Source organism: Sycon ciliatum, chromosome 8, assembly GCF_964019385.1.
Source record: "Sycon ciliatum chromosome 8, ocSycCili1.1, whole genome shotgun sequence".
NCBI lineage: Eukaryota > Metazoa > Porifera > Calcarea > Leucosolenida > Sycettidae > Sycon > Sycon ciliatum.
The window spans coordinates 27,507,806-27,527,479 of NC_088650.1; the positions used below are offsets into that span (position 1 = coordinate 27,507,806).

The 19,674-nt window shown below is 47.2% G+C and overlaps 3 protein-coding genes and 1 non-coding gene across 5 annotated transcripts in view; 1 reads left to right on the top strand and 3 right to left on the bottom strand.

Annotated features, from left to right (window-relative positions):
- The window catches only part of LOC135822556 (heparan-alpha-glucosaminide N-acetyltransferase-like), a 36,655-nt gene extending 24,592 nt beyond the window's left edge, over positions 1–12,063 (bottom strand). For both annotated transcript variants that reach the window (XM_065335357.1, XM_065335358.1), the window contains exons 1-14: positions 11,895–12,063; positions 10,576–10,700; positions 9,930–10,020; positions 9,430–9,507; positions 9,022–9,130; positions 8,598–8,715; positions 7,761–7,915; positions 6,649–6,770; positions 6,131–6,200; positions 5,649–5,706; positions 4,661–4,729; positions 4,196–4,243; positions 687–760; positions 309–385 (exon numbers count right to left, since the gene is read on the bottom strand). In XM_065335357.1, the coding sequence (XP_065191429.1) occupies positions 309–385; positions 687–760; positions 4,196–4,243; positions 4,661–4,729; positions 5,649–5,706; positions 6,131–6,200; positions 6,649–6,770; positions 7,761–7,915; positions 8,598–8,715; positions 9,022–9,130; positions 9,430–9,507; positions 9,930–10,020; positions 10,576–10,700; positions 11,895–11,946 (1,246 nt within the window). In that variant the 5' untranslated portion in view covers positions 11,947–12,063. The remainder of the gene's footprint in view (positions 1–308; positions 386–686; positions 761–4,195; positions 4,244–4,660; positions 4,730–5,648; positions 5,707–6,130; positions 6,201–6,648; positions 6,771–7,760; positions 7,916–8,597; positions 8,716–9,021; positions 9,131–9,429; positions 9,508–9,929; positions 10,021–10,575; positions 10,701–11,894) is intronic.
- Trnaf-gaa (transfer RNA phenylalanine (anticodon GAA)) lies at positions 177–249 on the bottom strand. Its single transcript has one exon. It is a non-coding gene; the product is annotated as a tRNA-Phe (tRNA).
- Positions 12,064–13,077: 1,014 nt separating the features above from the next.
- LOC135822557 (PAT complex subunit CCDC47-like) lies at positions 13,078–16,644 on the bottom strand. The gene is made up of 3 exons (XM_065335359.1): positions 15,914–16,644; positions 14,169–14,973; positions 13,078–13,808 (listed from the first exon to the last, which is right to left on the bottom strand). Exons 1-3 carry the CDS (start codon positions 16,519–16,521, stop codon positions 13,647–13,649), a joined length of 1,575 nt encoding a protein of 524 aa, XP_065191431.1. The 5' UTR covers positions 16,522–16,644; the 3' UTR covers positions 13,078–13,646.
- Positions 16,645–16,875: 231 nt separating this feature from the next.
- Positions 16,876–19,674, top strand: part of LOC135822558 (ankyrin repeat and BTB/POZ domain-containing protein 3-like) — a 48,250-nt gene continuing 45,451 nt past the window's right edge. The window contains exons 1-3 of the mRNA XM_065335361.1: positions 16,876–17,398; positions 17,967–18,016; positions 18,903–18,974. The gene's annotated coding sequence lies outside the window, so the exon portion shown is untranslated. The remainder of the gene's footprint in view (positions 17,399–17,966; positions 18,017–18,902; positions 18,975–19,674) is intronic.

Genomic DNA, 19,674 nt, shown 5'->3' on the forward strand with positions numbered 1-19,674 from the left:
GATCTAGGACCAGTACCGAAGTTACCGAAATATAAATTACACCGAAATAAAGGTGTTATACAGTATATACTTGATAGTACATACCCGGTATCTACACGTAGGATCTACAGCTGCGCTCACTGAAAGCTTCTCCACGACATGAAAAGAGCAACTTGAAGAAAGAAAGAAAAAAGAAATGCCGAAACCCGGGATTGAACCAGGGACCTTTAGATCTTCAGTCTAACGCTCTCCCAACTGAGCTATTTCGGCTGCATACTTCCTTTAATTTCTGATATGTAGAACAAGAGAGAAGAATACTAGAGACGTACCATTCCATCGACTGTGATTGAAGAACCAATAGCGTCCACCTTCGTAGTTCACAAAGATCATGATGATAAGTGACAGCCTGGAGAGAGAGAAAATAAACATATGCGTACAACTAGTAAAAATACAGTTTAAGGCGACCACTCGGATAAGGCGACCACCTGTCCTAGAAGACCACTGAAACCAGGACTAAGGGATGGTATTTCCAGTCAAATGACTCTGGATAAGGAGACCACCTGGTAACAGAGACCACGTTTTGAAGGTCCCTTGAGCGGTCGTCTTAGGCAGGCTTCACTGTACACACATGTACATACGCAATCTTCAAAGTCCTTACACAAGCAAATACGCGCATGCACGCACACGAGCATACACACACAACTGACCCGCGGAACGTGTCCAGCGATCGCAAGCGCTTCTTGAGTCGTTTTCCCCGCGGTGGTGTTGATGCGTCGTTTCCCTACAACAAGAACATGATGAGCATGTCTGGTTACTGTACTTGCACTTGCACTGGGGCAAGCAAACTTGCAACGTACATGTACTAATGTTATGTCTGGCCCTAAGGGCCCACACACAGCATTACTCAGGTTCGTACAGTTATTGTAATAATCAAGGAACAGAAAGACAAGGAAAAGAGAGCTCACATTCTCGGACCTAGTCCAGCACAGCAAGCATGCAAAACCAGCCACGAGCCCAGGCGCGCATGCGCGCCTTATCACATCACGTACACAGCAATCGCCCCCCAAGAATTTTTCCCGGGGTAAAATTATAACATAAGCAAAGAGGCACTCAAATTTGGCGCCGACAGATATAGCTGTTGACACTACAACGGCCAGATAATACAAAAGCAAAAAGTTCAAAAAACATCGCACACATAGTCACATATACTTATAACAGTTACTGCAGCTTCCAGAATAGTCCATGAGAGCTGAGCTATAGATCGAGGTAGGAATGACAGATAAAGTCAGCCAATATTGCATAGCGTTGGGGAATTAGATCAGATCGGAAGAGGAACCATGCAAATGTTTCAATGAATTAAACGAAAACAATCTTATGTGAAGACTGTTCGTCATGACCTACATGTAGAATATTCATCTGGCCCAGAAATGTCCACTTCCTACACTCAGGCCGCATCAGATCAAAGTAAGAGAGTGCCTCAGCCATGTAACAGAATTTCTCCGGATTCAATTTGAAACCTTTCTCATCCAGTCGATGGAGTACCCGGTCCACGTTTTCCTCATGGATTTCATCATTTTCCCCGGTACACAGCACATCATCAATGTACCCGCCGCTGCCTGGTAGCGCAACCAAGGTTTCTTCCATTACCCTTTGGAAAATGGATACGGCACTGTGGAAACCAAACGGTAAGCGTTTGTACTGGTACAGGCCCTGAATTGTGTTGATGGTGGTGTATTTCCTGCTTTCCGGTGCTACCTCTAGCTGGTGGTATGCTTGGGACAAGTCGAGTTTGGTAAACTTCCCTCCCGGGCCCAACTTGTGCAACAATTCCTCGAGGGTGGGAAGTGGGTACTGTTCACATTCTGAATGCTTGTTAATAGTCCCACTGTAATCTGCGCAAATCCGTAATCCTCCTCCTGGTTTCTCTACTTGTACCGTTGGTGAGGCCCATTCGGAATGCGTCACTTTCTCAATCACCCCATCAGCCTCGAGTTTGTTCAACGCGTCGATGTACCGCTTTCGAATTGCTAGAGGTACTGGTCTTGCTCGTTTGTAGACCGGTTGTTCATCTGACACGTGCAGCTTTACTTGCACCCCTTGCACCGTACCCACAGTGGAGTTGTCAAACAGATTCGGGTATTTCTTAACGAAATCGGTAGTGGATTGCCCGCCAGTGCCCACTTTGAATATAGATTTCCATGGCAAAGTAAATCTGGACAAGACATCCCGGCCTAAGAGAGAAGGACCATCACATTCAGTAACTCTGACCAGAACATTCTCCTCTACACCACCCAAAGCCATTTTCATTTCGATTTCACCCAGACATTTGATTGGATTTCCTGTGTATGTAGATAGGGTGATGCTGGATGGTACCAGCTCAGACACGGAGCCATTGCATTTCAGAAAATCATTTTTTCCTAGCAGTGTGACGGTGCTACCCGTATCAATTTCCAAGTGCACCTGGACCCCATTTAGCTCGACAGGCGTAGTGTACGGTGCTACAGCTCTGTCACTCATGGTGGCATTCACATTCAACATCGGTACAGAATCATTACAAGGAACAAGCTCACCGGGGTTTGATGTTGTCCCGACATGCTTGACGGACCTGGCCGCTTTCTTCTTTAGGCAGGCTCGTTCGATGTGTCCCAGTTTGCCGCAAGCACGACACTTCGCAGATTTGAAGTGGCACTCGTCCGGTCGATGTCCCAGCTTGTCACAGCGGAAACAGGGCTTGTCAGATTTGAACGTGGCGTTGTCGGCGAGCCCCGGCTCTCCGCGTACTGCATGAACCTGCGTTGAAAACTTCTCAGACTCGCGGAAAGCTGTCTCATGAGCCGTGGCCATGTCGACAACCTGCTGAAATGTTGTCGTCTCCTCAGCCTTCGCCAGGATTTCCTTCGTCGTGCTGGTAGAACCGATCGCAGTGATGAACTGGTCACGCAAGGCCCTGTCGAGATAAGCTTCAAACTTGCAGTCCATGGCTGCCCGTTTCAATCGAGCCGCGAACATGATCGCAGACTCGCCCTCCTTCTGCAGGGTTTTCTGAAATTGATAGGTAGCAGCAACTACACTGATCTTGGGCTTGAAATAATCACAGAGGAGCTTCAGCAACTCTTCGAACTTCTTCTGCCCTGGTTTATCTGGGAGGCACAAATTCTTCAGTGTGGAGTAAACCTGACCGGATAGTTGACTAATCAGCACGGCGCACTTTTTCTTGTCTGCCGCTGTCTGTACTGTCTCGGTTGCATCGTCTGCAACTTGGCCAATGTCATTAGCCAGAAAATGAAAATTGAGTCTCTCTGCATACTCGTCAAAATCCCCAGTTTCGAAAATTTCTAATCTGGAGTTGCGTCCTGCCATCTTCGTCGCCAATTGTTATGTCTGGCCCTAAGGGCCCACACACAGCATTACTCAGGTTCGTACAGTTATTGTAATAATCAAGGAACAGAAAGACAAGGAAAAGAGAGCTCACATTCTCGGACCTAGTCCAGCACAGCAAGCATGCAAAACCAGCCACGAGCCCAGGCGCGCATGCGCGCCTTATCACATCACGTACACAGCAACTAACCAATGATACGTCAAGCATTATCACCACACACACACACACACACACACACACACACGCGCACACACACACGCACGCACGCACGCACGCACACACACCACACACACACACACACACACACACACACACACACACACACACACACACACGCACACGACACACACACACACACACACACACACACACACGCACACACACACACACGCACACACACACACACGCACACACACAGCGTATAAACACGTCTTGGTTAGCAGATTACCCCAAGCACCAGTCACGCTGCTCTACATACGGGAAGGCAAGTATACATGGGCACCTGTTACAACACCACTACAAGTAATAGCAAGAGTACATAACCCAAGAGTGTGCAACTCCAGCTATGGGGTCTGCGACGGCAGAACTTCACATCACGTGATGAACCCGTGCACTCTAGTGCATGATAGATACTGGGTTGTACGCAGCCCAGCTTTGGGTACAACTCTCTTGTGGTCACTTTGCACTGTTTGCCAGCATAACCTTTTGAACCATGTCACGTGATGTGAAGTTCGGCCGTCGCAGCACAGCATAGAGGTTGTGCAGGCAGTTGCACACTCTTGGTTATGTACTCTTGGTAGTACATGTACTACTATGCTATCAGACATCACTACTCACCAGCTGAGCGCGTCGGCTTTGCAAGGCTCCCGCTGCCTCAGATGCCTCCTACGCACATCAAACACGTACAATACATGAAGCACACATGCACACACGCACACACGCACACACGCACGCACGCACACACACACACATGTGCACACACGCACACATGTGCACACACGCACACATGTGCACACACGCACGCATGTGCACACACGCACACACACATACACATTGATAAAGCCAGCATCTATACCACATAAATCTGTGATCAATTTGCGCGTAAATTTTCCGAAATTGGATGCAATGATCCAATCGATATGAGAAAAAAATCGGGGGAACTGACTCAACAAGATCCCGAAGAAATTGCTCGAAAAGCTCAAACCAAATGGAATTATTTGAAAAACTCTAAGAGGTCTGAATTTTAGAAACGCACTGTACACCCACCCTCCAGCACAGAGAAGCAGATGTATATGCACTTACCGAATCATCATTGGATGCCACACGGGATGTGTACTTGCTACCAGAGAACTCCTCGGTATCACCAAGATCCTGAGAAGCGTGCAGCACACAATACGCTCAGCGGGGAGCATTCAACATTCCCTAACTCAGAGCCTACCGGTAGGCTGCATGAAAACTACCCTTCACAGAGAAAGAGAGCTGTCGGTTTGAACCTGAACCACTATGCGTGTGCACATCATATGCATGTACTGGTACATTGTATTATGTATGTATGGTTAGTAACAAACTTAGAGTTACCTGCCTAGAATGTGTACAACTTGACGATGGATAGCTGTAAAGCGTGAAATTTTCGCGGCATTTTTAGTTCACGTTTTCAGAATCCGGACAGGTTTGCGAGGTTTTAATTTTGCGATTGCAGAATTTGCTACTGTGGCATTCATGCTAAACCTTTTATGGATCTCCTTTTCGCGCTGTCTAAATTTCGCGATTTCCACGCGGTCGCGAATTTCGCAGAAATTAGACCATGGCAATAATTTCACGGTTTACAGTAGCTGTAACACTCGTTTCTAGAAGTACAGCAGGTTCCATGATGCAATCACATGTAGCTCCATGCAGGTGTTCAAGCTGCGAAGTCGACTGTGCAAAATGAGGTTCATATCATGTGCGGTTGCACACACACTGCGGAGTTATGTAGTCTTCGCATGGGTCCAAAGTCCAAACAAATATGAAATACAGAACTTTCACCCACCACCCTCTTTCCACCAACTAAGAACGGCCATGCACCACCACCCATAGAATAAAAAAAGAGCTCTCAATCTGTCAATCCTTACACATTTCTATAGCAAGTCATAAAAAAAGAGCTCTCAATCTGTCAATCCTTACACATTTCTATAGCAAGTCAAGGGGGGGGGGGGGGGAGGGCATGAAAGACACGTGTCCGCATACTGTGCTGATAGACGGTCAAAGAAAAGGGCAACATAAAAGGCATAATACTGTGGACTAGACATACCGTGTTGACCAGGCGATCATGTGTTCGACACTGCATGCGCAACCACAGTTGATAGCGTCTGAAACAAACGTCAGAAGAATCACCGCACAACCATTATAATAGGGTTACGAGTAGAGACTAACGAGAGCGGAATTTCTTGCAATGTCATGATTAGGTTGCACACATGAGCAAGCCCTATCTTGCACAAGTGCACACGAGCGCTACGGCCCCCAGGGGAACAAAGTGTGAAGGTGGAATACGACATGGTGTCGGTGTCGGTCTCGCGCCATCACCATGCAACACATCACAAAAGGAACAGCAGTACAAGACAGCAGAGCGAGGGCTATTTACTAGTACATGTATAGTATTTACTCGACACAATGTTTTTATTACAATCAGCAAACTGTGAGAACAACAATGGACAACGAACTCAAAGGATTCAAATGTACTAGTAATCAGGACTTCTAGACTAGTTCTAGTATTTGCTGCTATTTAGAAGTTACCTGTCCAGGAACAGCAGTGTACTCAGAACAACAGAGATCAGAAACAGTGCCAGTACAGCATGCCAGAGAGCTGCAAGAACAGCAAGACAGAGAAGAGAAAACATTCTGACGCGCATCTACACGGCAGTCAGTCTCCGGGTGAGCATCTTCTCCGAATTACGTGAGTGATGGTGGCAAGGAAAGTAGCGTAATGGCAACCGACCTCAATTACAGTGAAACTCATTTAGTACGTACTCCGGCAAGTATGCATACTCTTGCTTATTATGGACATTGTTCGGAGCATGGGGGCGTAGTGATCCATACTGAAGTATGTTCGGTTAAGAAGTACCTCAGATACCAAGAACTTGTCTTGTTCCCGATGGGGTTAAGTCTTATTAGAGTTCCACTGTATGCCATTTGCCACAAAAGGACCTCACTTACAAGTCTGAAACAGATATGGAGTACTAGTACGTCTGCCCTTTACCATTAGTATCAGAGTGTGTAATTTACACAGGACATTGTCCGCTGCAATAACTCACGGGCAAAAGTGTCGACGCCTCTCTTGGTTTGATACATGGCACAGTCCACTACGTCACCAGTCGTCTCATGACCATGGCACAGCAACAGGTACTCTCCTTTCTCCTCCAGTGTCAGCTGAAACCTAGCATGTACAACGACAACAACCAGCAGTGCAACAAGACAACGAGACATAGGCTGTGAGAGGGCCAAAGTTCATAGTTCTCGTGCCCACGGGTCTGCTGCTGGTGGCATCAAGCATATTCAACATCCTCAGGTGCATGTAGATAACAAATACATTTCACCGTTCATAAAGTCACACTGACTTGACGGAGTCCGCATCCGTAGGAACACCACCACCCTCAAGATTCAGAGACAAGTAGACAAGATAAGAAACTAGTGGACTTAAGGAAAGTGTAGTCCACGTTGTTGCTACTTTCTTGCCAGGGGAACAATCAGGCAAATACAGCCAATCAAACTTGTAAATGCATGCAAAGGCAAATGAAAAAAATGATGGACAAAGGGGCTCAGGTACTCATATACTTCTTAAAACAATGTCAACACAGAATGGAACGAGGCTGTGCCAGTAAGCATTTATTACGCCGATACCAAGAGGTGGAAGTATGAGAAGGCAGTGCTAACACCGGGGTGTGGACATTATCACGCACTACACGACCTGGCAGATTCATTTTTTCTGGCAGATTCATGCATGCTGATCAGAGAGTCGTACCCCCTGATGCTGATATACGCATGGCGTAGAGGCGTGAGAAGACAGTGTTACCGCCGGGGGTAGCAAATACTAGCAATAATCACGCCACAGCATGATTGCCACAAGACCTGGCAGATTCATGCATGGTGATATGCTCATGACCTACAGATGTAGCCCAGTTGTAACATATACCACTAGTTACACTCGGTGACCTTAAAATGCACACAGAGACAGTGACAGAGATGTGCAGTGGACTGATACCAAGGTGTGGCGTGAAAGACAGCCACTCCGGCACATGTGACACAGCCATGAAGAAATGAAGACACGCAGTACCAGAAATACAACGAACAGTGAACACAAAGCGAGACAACACACAAGCCATCCCGACACTGACAGATAACAGTCACAATCACAACACACGCATACCGTCCATCATTGAAGACCTCGCCTGCCCTGGTGGAGCGATTGCCAATCGGCTTGAAGACGTCGAACATGGTGCCAAAGTTGGTACCAACCTTAAGGTACATACCGTCATTCTCCAGCAGCTCTCCTTCGTCGCCTTGCAACGCCCAGGCTCTGCACTGTGATGCAAAGGACATTACGCAAGACAAACACTCCATCATGAAGCCAGCAAAGAGGTATAAATACGCATATGCAAGCACCAAGCAATGGCTAGCACATGAAGCACAGAAGACTGGAAATTCCGATGAGGCTTCCCACCATAACTCATCGAAGTCGGTACACTGATGACACAAGCACCAACCACGTACCGGTATGTGCGAAAGTTGTCACTGGTTTGACATAGTAGTACCACTGTACCATAGTCCGCACTCTTGTTTGATGCTACGCTCTGCGTTGTTCACTATAGGGTTAGCGCCACTCGCACTCTCTTAGGTGCCATGTCGTCACTGCTCCGACCGCCTAGAAAGCTAGAAGTAAGGTCTTGTCTGCTGCTGCTTGCATCACCAGTGTATTAAAATTTCCAGTGGCTTCTGTGATTTGTGTGCTAATTATTATTTGTTTTCCTGAAACAAAAAAAACATTCAAGAAATGGCTGTGCACACCCCTGTACTAAAGTAGTGGCCAGTGAAGTTCGACCTCATGAATAAAATAGTGCTGGACGTTAGTGCCATCCCAGCGCCAAGACATCACTCAGTCCACTACGAGACGGCGCTACTATATTCGTGAGGGTATACTACAAGGACCAGCACTGTAGTGCGCATCCACGCACACACACACACATGCAATCTTTCTCAGCAGTACCTTGTAGCAATTATCTGAGGTAGCGTTGACGTAGAGCGGTACCATGACTCTATCCGTTGAATTGTCACCATCGTTGACAGCCAGTACAGTGGCCTTGTCTACAACATGATCTGGCTTCCTGCGCACATAACGGAGGCAACACACACAGGCAACCAAAGCAAGGAGCGGAACTGCTTTAGTAATGTAAGTTAGCAGTCAATCTCTATCTCTATCACCTCCATTTATTATTGTTCCGAGAACATACACACATACAAAGAGAGAAAGAGAGACACAGAGAGAGAATTCAAGCCGCAGATACGATAATACTTGAAGTAAATATACACAACCCTTAACACGCACGCACATATGCAGGCACGAAAGCGCACGCATCTCCCCCCCCCCCCCCCCCCACACACACACACTTGGAATACGGAGGAGTTCTTACGAGTTTTTCAGGTCAATTGTTTCATTGGTAGTGACCTTCAGACTGATATCATTCGGGCCGGGTTGAGAAACACGAATGAGACGGCTTGGGTTTGTGAAGACTTCAAACTCTGAAACAACAATGAAAACACTGATTACCGAAATGAACATCAAAACAAACGCTTTGGATGGTGTGACCAAACGTTACAAATCTGTCATCCAAACATCTTGTACCCTTGTATGGATGGGAACACGGATAATTTGGATAATTCAACACACATGCACACACATACACCCACCAACACACACACATACACCCACCAACACACACACATACACCCACCAACACACACACACACACACACACACACACACACACACACACACACACACACACACACACACACACGCACGCACCCACAGAACTCACCCAGGCCTTGAACATTTGCGCTCACGGGGCGGTAGATCGAGACGCTGAGGGACCAGAGAAGTGGCACACCTTTAGGTCCTGCACAAGACATACAGCAAACAAGACAGGCATGTCAGTGCATTCACCCCTGGGGTTACGCAAGACACAGGAAATACACTGGCACACCGGAAAGCAGCCCAGACTCAGTAGAGTCATATCCCCGCTCATTCTCTGGTGGAGCACTGGTGCACTGGTGCACGTGTGTGTGTGTGTGTGTGTGTGTGTGTGTATGTATGGTGTGTGTGTGTGCGCGCGTGCGTGCCATTCGACACATACACAACAGATTTCGATACGGAGTACATGCAATGCATACAAGCTCTAGCAACAAAAATCCCTACGTACTAGTACTGTCGACACAACCATCTTGCGCTGCGGGGATTCTAACTGGGTGGGTGAGTGGGGTCGGGGGGGGGGGGGGGGCACAGTTGAAGATATTAAACACAAGGATTGAGCTAACCTACCTGTTGGAGACAGATCCAAGGTGACTGCTGCACTGCTAGCCACGGTGGCGTTCACATCCAGCTGTGGGTAGCTTGTCTCGCCGTCCAGACTCTACCAGTGCACACGGCCCACACAACACACACACACGCGCGCGTGACAAGACCTTCAATCACTCACATCAGGCACACGCTGGGTGGCTTCAAGAATGTTTTACTCTTTATCACCGTCTATCTCAGCTCAATTAACTGCACTCGTATGTCAATTAATGACGCACCAGCAACATAGATCTCAATTCAAAGTCGACTGACCAAAGCCCAGGTTTTCCTTTGTTCGACACTACTTGTACATATAGCAGCAGACATGCAAGGGCCACAATGTGCACACAGGGCATTGCAAGGCCTCTCGGCGCGGCTTGGACGCCATGGAAGACATTGCCAGCACAGTCAACCAGTAGCTCAAAGCACAGTACCGCCATATGTACATTCACAGTGCCGCCCAATGAAATTCGATCAAGCGAGTGGATGCCATGCCTGGCGCCGTGCACCCTAGACCTGCGAACACCGAGATGAGAACTAGCACGGGACGCAAACTTGATCCACGTGATCGAATTTCATTGAGCAGCACCGTATATAGCATACAGCCAACAGGTGACTTAGTGTAGCTTACACTGGCTGTGAACACGAGGCTCGCTGAATAGTTGGCACGTGTATTCACAATGATGACCGTGTCCTTTGTGACATCGGATGCCTGTGCAGAGCTGGCTAGCCACAGCACAAATCCCAGCACGATACCTACACAGTACGATATCAAAACGGTGAAAGTCGACGGATAGATGGATAGATAGAATGTGTGTGTGTGTATGTGTGTGTGTGTGTGTGTGTGTGTGTGTGTGTATGTGTGTGTGTGTGTGTGTGTGTGTGTGTGTGTGTGTGTGTGTGTGTGTGTGTGTGTGTGTGTGTGTGCGTGCGTGCGTGCGTGAGAGAGAGAGAGAGAGAGAGAGAGAGAGAGAGAGAGAGAGAGAGAGAGAGAGAGAGAGAGAGAGAGAGAGAGAGAGAGATAGAGAGAGAGAGCGAGAGAGAGAGAGAGAGAGAGAGAGAGAGAGAGAGAGAGAGAGAGCCAGACAGACACACACACAGAGACAGAACAAAGTCAACAAGATAACTTGGCTAACCCCAGAGTATGAGGTGGGCCTGCATTTCATGTACATGCACTACATTCGAATCGGACTTGCTGGATGAATTTCGACCGAGCAACTTGCTTCGAGGGCCACATGCTCAATCAGTGGCCGGACGCGGGGTCAAGATTCAGCCAGCAAAACCTCCAGTACGAGCATGACTGTCTTACATGACTCAACTTCCAAGCGTGCGCTCTCTGGACTTTGAACGTTTGAATTAGGCAAATGTACAGTGCTGTCAGTCGCCGAAGAACAGGGGGTCAGCCTCCTAGCCTAGACCGTTCTTATTCTCATGTATTACAGTCTATGCAGAGTTGAGTCACCGTGTATACATAGGTATGCTGTGCTTGGTGGAATTCTAGGCTAGTGGTCCTTCGGCGCTCCGTTCTTCGCACCCGGCAGTGCTGTATGAGGTGCACAAATGTGAATTTCGACTTTGTAGTTTGACTCATGTTTGTGGATGTAACACTGGCCAGGATACGTTGACAGCATGTTTTCACCAGAGCTGCATGTACGAATGTGTTTGGGCACATGTATGGACAATACGACCTGGGGAAAACTCAATTCACCAATCCAGTATCCTGGTATGCAGGAGTGTCTCTAGACGTGGTTGCTGGTTTGCATATCATTGCAACAACATAATGATTTTGTAAGGGTTGCCATGCACAGGAATATAGCCTATAGGGCCTCATGATCACAAATATTCAGCACAAAAGTAACTGAACAGAAGCATTACTTTCCCAGCAGGGTGAGTTTTGAAACTTTTGCTCAACCCTTTCGACTGCAGGCTACAAGAAGACATTCAGCTCACCGAGTCGGGCTGTCGACTCCATTCCTCCAGCGACCCAGTTGTGCAGGTACATCTCCCTAGAGGAGGCACGTTTGCACCGACATTTCCCTCAGCTGATCAGAACGACAAGAAACTATAACTTTCACAAAATATTTCTGGCGAAGTCATGAAACGTGTATCACTAGACTATCAGCCGCACGAATTGCGTGTCATAATCAGGCCAGGAACATTGTCGACACCTAAGTACTGTGACTCTGTGTAGTTCACGACTCGTTGGTTCCCTCAACAAGTACCGCGATGCGAATGCTGTTGCCAGAGTAGACCATGCTACTGTCACAGTAATCATGGTAATCTGCACTCACTTCATGTCGTCCTTGCAGCCACGGCGTTTTTACGGCAACCTTTTTTTCGCCAGACCAGGCCATGCGCCACATGTCACAGTCCGAGTTCAGATGGACACGATATCGCAATATACGCACTGAGCTGAGAGTCACCACGCTTTTTCCGTTACTATGGCGGCGGATTGCACCCTCGACCCCATTCCGGGGCGGGCAACCACACACAGGACTCAAGTCAAGAGACGAGATCTCGAGAGTACGAGCCTCCAAAACATGAAAACAAAACAAAAAAGTTCGTACTCTTGATCTTGTCTTCAAACAGAACCAAGAGTTTATGCACTCTTGACAGACCTGATAGCTGCAGCAGCGAAAGGCTTACTCAAGTCCCTACCCCTGCTAGCTGTTACTTGTCTTGGGTGGGGAGCCTACTCCCACCATGAGCAAGACTCTGACCGCCTAGAATGCACTCTTGCTATCAGCAGCCATGATAACCAAGGGAGTAGTAAAAATGCTACTCACTGATGATAACCCCAAGCTCTTCCAGGAGTCTTTGTATCAAAGACAGAGGCAGCTAGCTGTGCACTACCTGGTCCTGGACCGGGAGAGAAAATAATATTTGCATGTATTTCCACCACACTTCCAGGTGCAACAACAATTACGTTGTCAACCATTCAATGCAATTTGGATCCTATTATACCTGCACAGTGGGGATATCCGGGTACGAATAGTCAATCCTCCTTGGCCCAATGGAGGAAGTCATTGACAGTAGTATAGTGTACATGACCAGCAGGCAGTCACAGAAGACTGCAACCCACTGGAGCAGTTCTCCCACATACATGTACTGCAGGCCAACTCGATCGTGAATATAATCCGCTCCTGTGAAAGCTTTCACTTTGAACATGTAAACAATCAATGTCATACAATCGCAATAAGCCAGACAGATTGATTGCACATTTACGTGTGTATGCTGGTTTGTAATCATCAATCAGTAATACAGTATAATGACTGTCTTGCAAGCTGCACCAAGTACTCTGTGGCGAGCATACAGTAGCTAAGGTTACAGCGACCTCAACAACTAGCGATCGTTTTAACGCGTAAAAAATAACAGAACGTCGTAATAAAAAGCAAAACAGTGTTATGGTTGGCTATGGTCTATGGTTTCATGAAGGAATTGCAGCGTGGAGTGTGGCTAGCTAGGCTTAGGACACCTCTCAGTGGGGCCCGCTGAAGCCCGAAAAAATAAATTTGAATGAATTGTCTACTGCCAGATCAGGTGGCATTCGGAAATTGTTGTAGAGTGACCTAGCATGGCCCAGCTGCACATGTGATTGTGCAAACACCAAGGTCAGTCACATGATTGTAATCAGCTGATGATACACAGCCAGTAGGAGAAAATACAGACCAGAGCAATTGGCCAGCATCTCAGAAAAGCGTTCTAGCCACGGCGCAGGATTGCGGTCTTCATTTTAGGATTCTTCTTCTTGTTCTCCCGCTGGAGGACTTTTTCTTGGAGCTTGCGCGCCTTCTCCGGATCCTCCATTGTCATGTAGCGCTCCTTCTCCTTACGCAACTTGTCTTCACGTCTTTCTTGTGCACGCTGTGCAAAGCAAAAAGCAGAGAGAGAGAGAGAGAGAGAGAGAGAGAGAGAGAGAGAGAGAGAGAGAGAGAAAGAAAGAGAGGGTGCCAGTTAAATACCAAAGAATAAAGAGGAATACACGCAACATGGCTACAGAACGAAGACATTAATCCCAGAGAGCATAATTATGTGGATTTCTAGGTGTGAAGTCGGGATTTAGGCCCTAAAGTAGCGCATTCAAAATGTGTCAATACAAGGACCAACAGATACAAGTACATATACACGGTTCTGGTTTGCCTGAACACCTTCTCTAGATGTGAGCACCATGTCTTGAGCCAAAAAAAAACAGGCGAAACACAGAAGTGACAGAGTTTTGCTTACCTCTTGGCGCTGCTGATGAGTTAGTTTGGAAACTTCTTCCGACATTTTCGATCTGTTCTTCACAGCATGCTCTTTGGCCTCGCGACTCAAGCGGCATTTCTTGACACGATCAATCGAATGCAGCACCATACGCATCAGAGGCACCAGCTTATCCAGTTGCTTGCGAGTGGTGAATCGTAAATGAGCCGGAAGATTGAATCTGAAGATAAGCACGCGCTGTGCTGATTTTAGTGCTTCAGCCGCTGCAGCCTGTGCAGCCTTGTCGTCCTTTGAGGCTTCATCTTGATCCACATTAGGAACAAATTGATCAGAGAAGTGAATATAGTCAATTAGCTCCTCGTATTTCTTTAGCGTGGCTACAAATGAAGTCGTCAAGATCGTCGGTAGCACTTCAGTCGTCTCGGAAACAACAGTAAACGTTGCTGGCACTCCGTACTGGTCACAGCGACGTTTCTCGGGACTCAGCAAGCCAAGGTCGCGGTGCTCTTTCATCAAGCGGCTGATATTGCGCTTCGGTGCAACAGCAAACACGAACGGATCCATGTCTTCGGCGCTGAGACTGACCGTAATCTGCACCGCATCAGACTTGGGACGAATGGTCTGCGAAAGCAGCTGCACGAGATCCTGCCGCTTCAGCAGCTGCAACTCAACCAGCAAGGAGTCGCAGTTGGCGCGGCCCGTGCAGTGGACGAGGAAGACGTTCTCGGCCTCGCGTATCACAATGTTCCGGCTCGGGGCAGTGCCTTCGCCATCATCGCCCACCACCGAGAAGTTATTTGTAAGCACTTCCTGATGAGCCTCAAACCTGCAGCAGACATAAACATCAAAAGAAAAAAAACTTGTTGAATCGTATGCTGCAATCAAGTAGACTCAGGAAGTGCTCACCCTGGAAGATGAAGATGCATGTAGCTTAGAACACACAGTGTGGAAAACACCATTAGAAAAACAACAAACGGGCATCATCATACGCTCCAAGACGCTTGAAGTTCACAAACAATACCACTACGCTAACATAATACCTGCCCTCCCCCCTCCACAAAGAATGTCAGCACTGGTGACATGAAAGCGGAAGAAGTAGCAACAGATTCGACCGGTACATAAATCCCACGAATCCCACCGCACCACACTGTATTCTTGGGCTTCTGCTGACATATCACCATCATGACAAGGATGATAAAGAGCGCACTGCGGTGTGGGTAGAGTTAGCTACATCCTGACTCACTTACTTGAAATGTTTGAAATAGTTTCACGCTCTGAAAGCATGCACTCAAGCCCACCGTATATTGTACGAGCCCATCCGGTTTTGCTCGACTCCTTCCAGCACCTACGCGATCTCTAAATTCTGGCGCGTGAACCCCAGTTTCGTACCAAAGTTCATTTCAAACCAGCGAAAAAGTGCGGTGTTTGATTTTCTGCAGTGCGCACACTGCAGCTGAATGATGTAATGAAGGCAGCAAGCCGTGCATCTGGCCCATAGAAAAGAGATCACAGTTGCATACTCTTGTTTATGGACTCTTGCTATTATAGATAGAAATATGAGTGTGTACACACTCATACCACGACACATGAGGAACAACTGTGTAAGTATTCTCAGTGTGACGAAGATTTCTGATGATTGTCACATGAAAACGACGTTAAATCCTTACACAATTTCCCTCTGGTGTCATGGTATGAGTGCGTACACATTATCTCTATCTATGTTTGAAATATTAAAAATGACCAATATTTCGACACGAAATTCTCACCAGGCATAGGCGATAGACGCATTTTTCGACTTGCCCAGCAAGAAGTTTCCACCGTACGCGAGCACAGCTACCAGCATGATCATTTCAATGATAAACTGATCCCAGTTAGCCCTGAGTGAGCTGAGTACATGGCGAGGAACGTGTGCCTCGTTGAGAGCTGGCTTTTTAGTGGTCGGTTCCTCTTTCACTTCCTCTTCATCAACACTATCCGCATCCTTGGTTAACTCCTCAAATCCTTCAAACTCCTCTTCATCCAGGCTGCCACTGGAAGAACGTTGGGATGAAGCTGGCTTTTTCGCTTCAGTGTCCATGATATTTTCATTCTCAGCAGGTTTCTCAACAACAGCTGGTTCCAGCTCCTCGTCTTCATCATCATCAGACTCTCGCCTACTGGTTATATCTCTAGATTCAGGTTCAGGTTCATCCTCCTCTTCTACAACCACGGGCACTACATCCTGGTACTCATCGTCGTCATCCTCGACGTGTGTGCTTTTAGGCATAATTTCAACGAATTCATCATCGTCAGTGGAATCAGCCAGCACTGTGGCGGACTGCAACGCTACCAGGCCGCTCAGCAAGAAAAGAGCCAGAAGAGAGAGCCTCGCCATGTTTCAAGCAAACCAGTCTCAATTTATGCCTCCTTTCTCACATGCTACGTTGGCCCGGATCTAGGACCAAGTAGCAAAAACAAAAACAAAACGATCAATTTTGTGGGAAGTGAACCAAGCTGGATAAAAAAATAATTGCGATGCAACTCATGAATCATCAAAAAATCAGGCACTTCAGGCGTAGGCATGCGTGCATCCTTGATTGCCATAACAACAGCTGACGCGGACAAGACGCTACAGACAGAGTACAGTACGAAAATGTACAGCAGCACCTTTCTTTCAGCATCTTAGTTGCTTGGACGGCATGAAGGAAGGCTGTTTGAATGGTTGTAGTTTTGACTTCCGCATAAAAGGGATTCAGCACTGACTAGAAGTTTGGGCAAGCCGACATTCTCTTCTACTCTTGATTTCGTTGACTGTTGTCTTGAACACAGAGTAATTATCAGGAACGTGTTATGGCCTGCATGCAGTTCTTGTACTTGTAAGTGTATAAACTTTTTGGCAGTTTCCTGATCCTCCGACACTCGACCGTCCCACATCGGCCACAAAGTAACCACGGAGTGATAGGCATGCTTTCGTGCGTGCGCCATTGTAGTTTCGAGAAGGCGGCATTCTATTTCGGACCTCAGCCACTTCCCTGCGGGGGTGTTTGCCCTGTGTGTGGGACTTCTTTCAAAACTCGGCCGACTGGCTTGCAAAACGCTCCCCTCATCGTCGCCCCATTCGTGGTGCCATGTCCGTTCGTCCAGCCACCGAATGCAAGTCCCGGGCTAGCTGCAAATCAATACCACATTGGCGTGGGCAAGACTAAAACCTCCAGCTGTGCAGCTAATCCCATGAGTCTGCTGCTACGCCCCAGCATGGGTGACTTCGTCAGGTAGGTATCCGAATTAAATTATTGTCAAGAAACAATTCGTATTTATAGAAAAGAAAAAGGACCAAGGAACTATTATTATTAATAGTTAGAACTACAAGTTTTTCTTTTCTATAAATTTATCCTTGGCTCTCCATCCGAGTCCAAACAATTTGAACGACAATGTACATTACCACCATTATTATTATTATTATTATTTTATTTTTTTTATTCACAATCATGTGGCACTAGCCAATGAAATGGTGATGTGGGCGATACTGACTGACTGGGGCATACTACACGTAGTAGCTTCTTGTGGAGCTTCGCTTGCCAAAAGCGAAGGTTCCGGTTCGAGTCCTGGTACATGGCGGTGACAGTCAATTTTTTTATTCCGACTTTTCCCCTTTTCCCCTTTAATACTCACATAATTGCAAACTGGGGATTCATCTGGCTTGGGTACTAGTCACGACTCCCTGCCTCAAACTGACGAATTTGACAGTACTTTTTTGTATTTTTATAAACCGAACCCTCCGTGGCCGCGGTGTATGTTTTTTTGTACTTCTTGCTGCTTTGCTATCGAAATCTTTTGCAGCTCTTACAAAGATGGCGACATATTGCATATTGGCATTGTCGATTCCACAGGTACGGTTGTTGCTAGCCCAAACATGAAATCCAGACTACTACTAGTACTACATTAACTGGTTTGAGGGAAAGAGACAAACGGGAGTACTACAATAATTATATACCACAATTGCTTCGATTCAGGATGTTGACGTCCTGAGTGCGGCGCTTGATCATTCGCATGTGCATGGCCACAGCTTACAGCACAAGTTATCCTGTCGTGGACATGGAAATTCGGTCGCACGTCTGGCGGCCCCAGGGCGCTGGCCATGCAGCCGTGAGCACGCATGTGGTTGATCTACACACATTCATTTATGCGCTGCAGCACGCTGGTCGCACCGGATCAACATGTGCACTGCATGCAACGTTCTGTACGCATCGAGGGCGCCGGCCCCGGTCATTCGACCGGATTTCCATGTCCACTACAGTACATAATACATGTACACGTTTTATTATGGCATCCGGCAGTCTATGCTGATTATGTAGCCATGGTTACAGAAATGATTGGTACCAATGGAAGTGCACATATTTATCGGTGCGAATTTCTCTTGTCGCCACACTGGTGTGATCTCTAACAGCCATTGGGAGATCTGTGCAGTTTAGCACTTCCTTTTCCGAGACGCCTCCAAGTAATAGTTAGCTGACATCAACTCATACAGTGTGGCATAGAGAGGAACCGTGCGCACTTTCAAGCATGTGTTTACAACCTTCTCTGCACCTGTACATTGACATGATTGTAGCGAAACCTTGGCCGTGTTGTTCAACCGATGTTGGGATGCGAGTTTTCTCTCGTTTTCTGTGTGTTTGTGTGTGTGTGTGTGTGTGTGTGTGTCTCTCTCTCTCTCTCTCTCTCTCTCTCTCTCTCTCTCTCTCTCTCTCTCTCTCTCTCTCTCTCTCTCACCTGCAGGACATAAAGTTGTACATTTCGATGAAGATGGTATACATCAAGATAACGTTTGTTCTCCTATGCTGGATACAGGTAAGGCCAAGGGTAAGCAAGATGAAGCACCGTAGTAAAGTTAATCAAGCAGTATCACCAATCCAGTGCATGAGGAGTGTTGTGATCTCGAACTCGTCAGTCACTGAACTGATTTTATTGTAAAGAAGACACGAACTTATAGAGTGTGAAGAAGAGTATAGCGAGATAGAGAGCGGTAGAAGAAGAGCCACTGGACAGCTGGATAGTGTATCAATAAGCGCACGAGGGGAAGGCTAGACAGTATGTCTCTAGACATCAATAGGTATTGTACGAAAGGCCAGTCAATAGTACTAAAGAGTGAAGTCAACCACAACACAGACAATAGCTTCAGACAATCATGACAGGCATGATACGGATGATATAACATCTCCCCTTTCAAGCAAAGAGTGAAAACAGAGGGCAAAGAGGCCAAATAGAACTGGAGCATTTGATACTAGAGCCAGCAGAGAAAGAGCGCAACCATGCGTTATGTGGAAGGAGTGTGAGCACAAAGAGCAAGACGCAGAGATCAGAGTGCGACTCTACGAGTACAGAATACGAGTAGAAAGTACGTGGAGTTACCCTAAGAATGGACAGTCCATGTCAGCATCGCACTCACGGACAGCATGACTGTTTGGTGCTGTGGTGGTACTTACAGTAACACAACCCACGGATTTCTGACTTGTGTCACGGTGGCGCTGTTGCACGTTGACACACGCGG

Coding starts and splice junctions, on each gene's coding strand:
- LOC135822557 (XM_065335359.1), bottom strand. CDS start 16,521: ATGGCGAGGCTCTCTCTTCTGGCTCTTTTCTTGCTGAGCGGCCTGGTA. Junction 14,974..15,913: donor GCGTCTATCGCCTATGCCTG/GTGAGAATTTCG, acceptor TGTCTGCTGCAG/GTTTGAGGCTCATCAGGAAG. Junction 13,809..14,168: donor CTCATCAGCAGCGCCAAGAG/GTAAGCAAAACT, acceptor TGCTTTGCACAG/CGTGCACAAGAAAGACGTGA.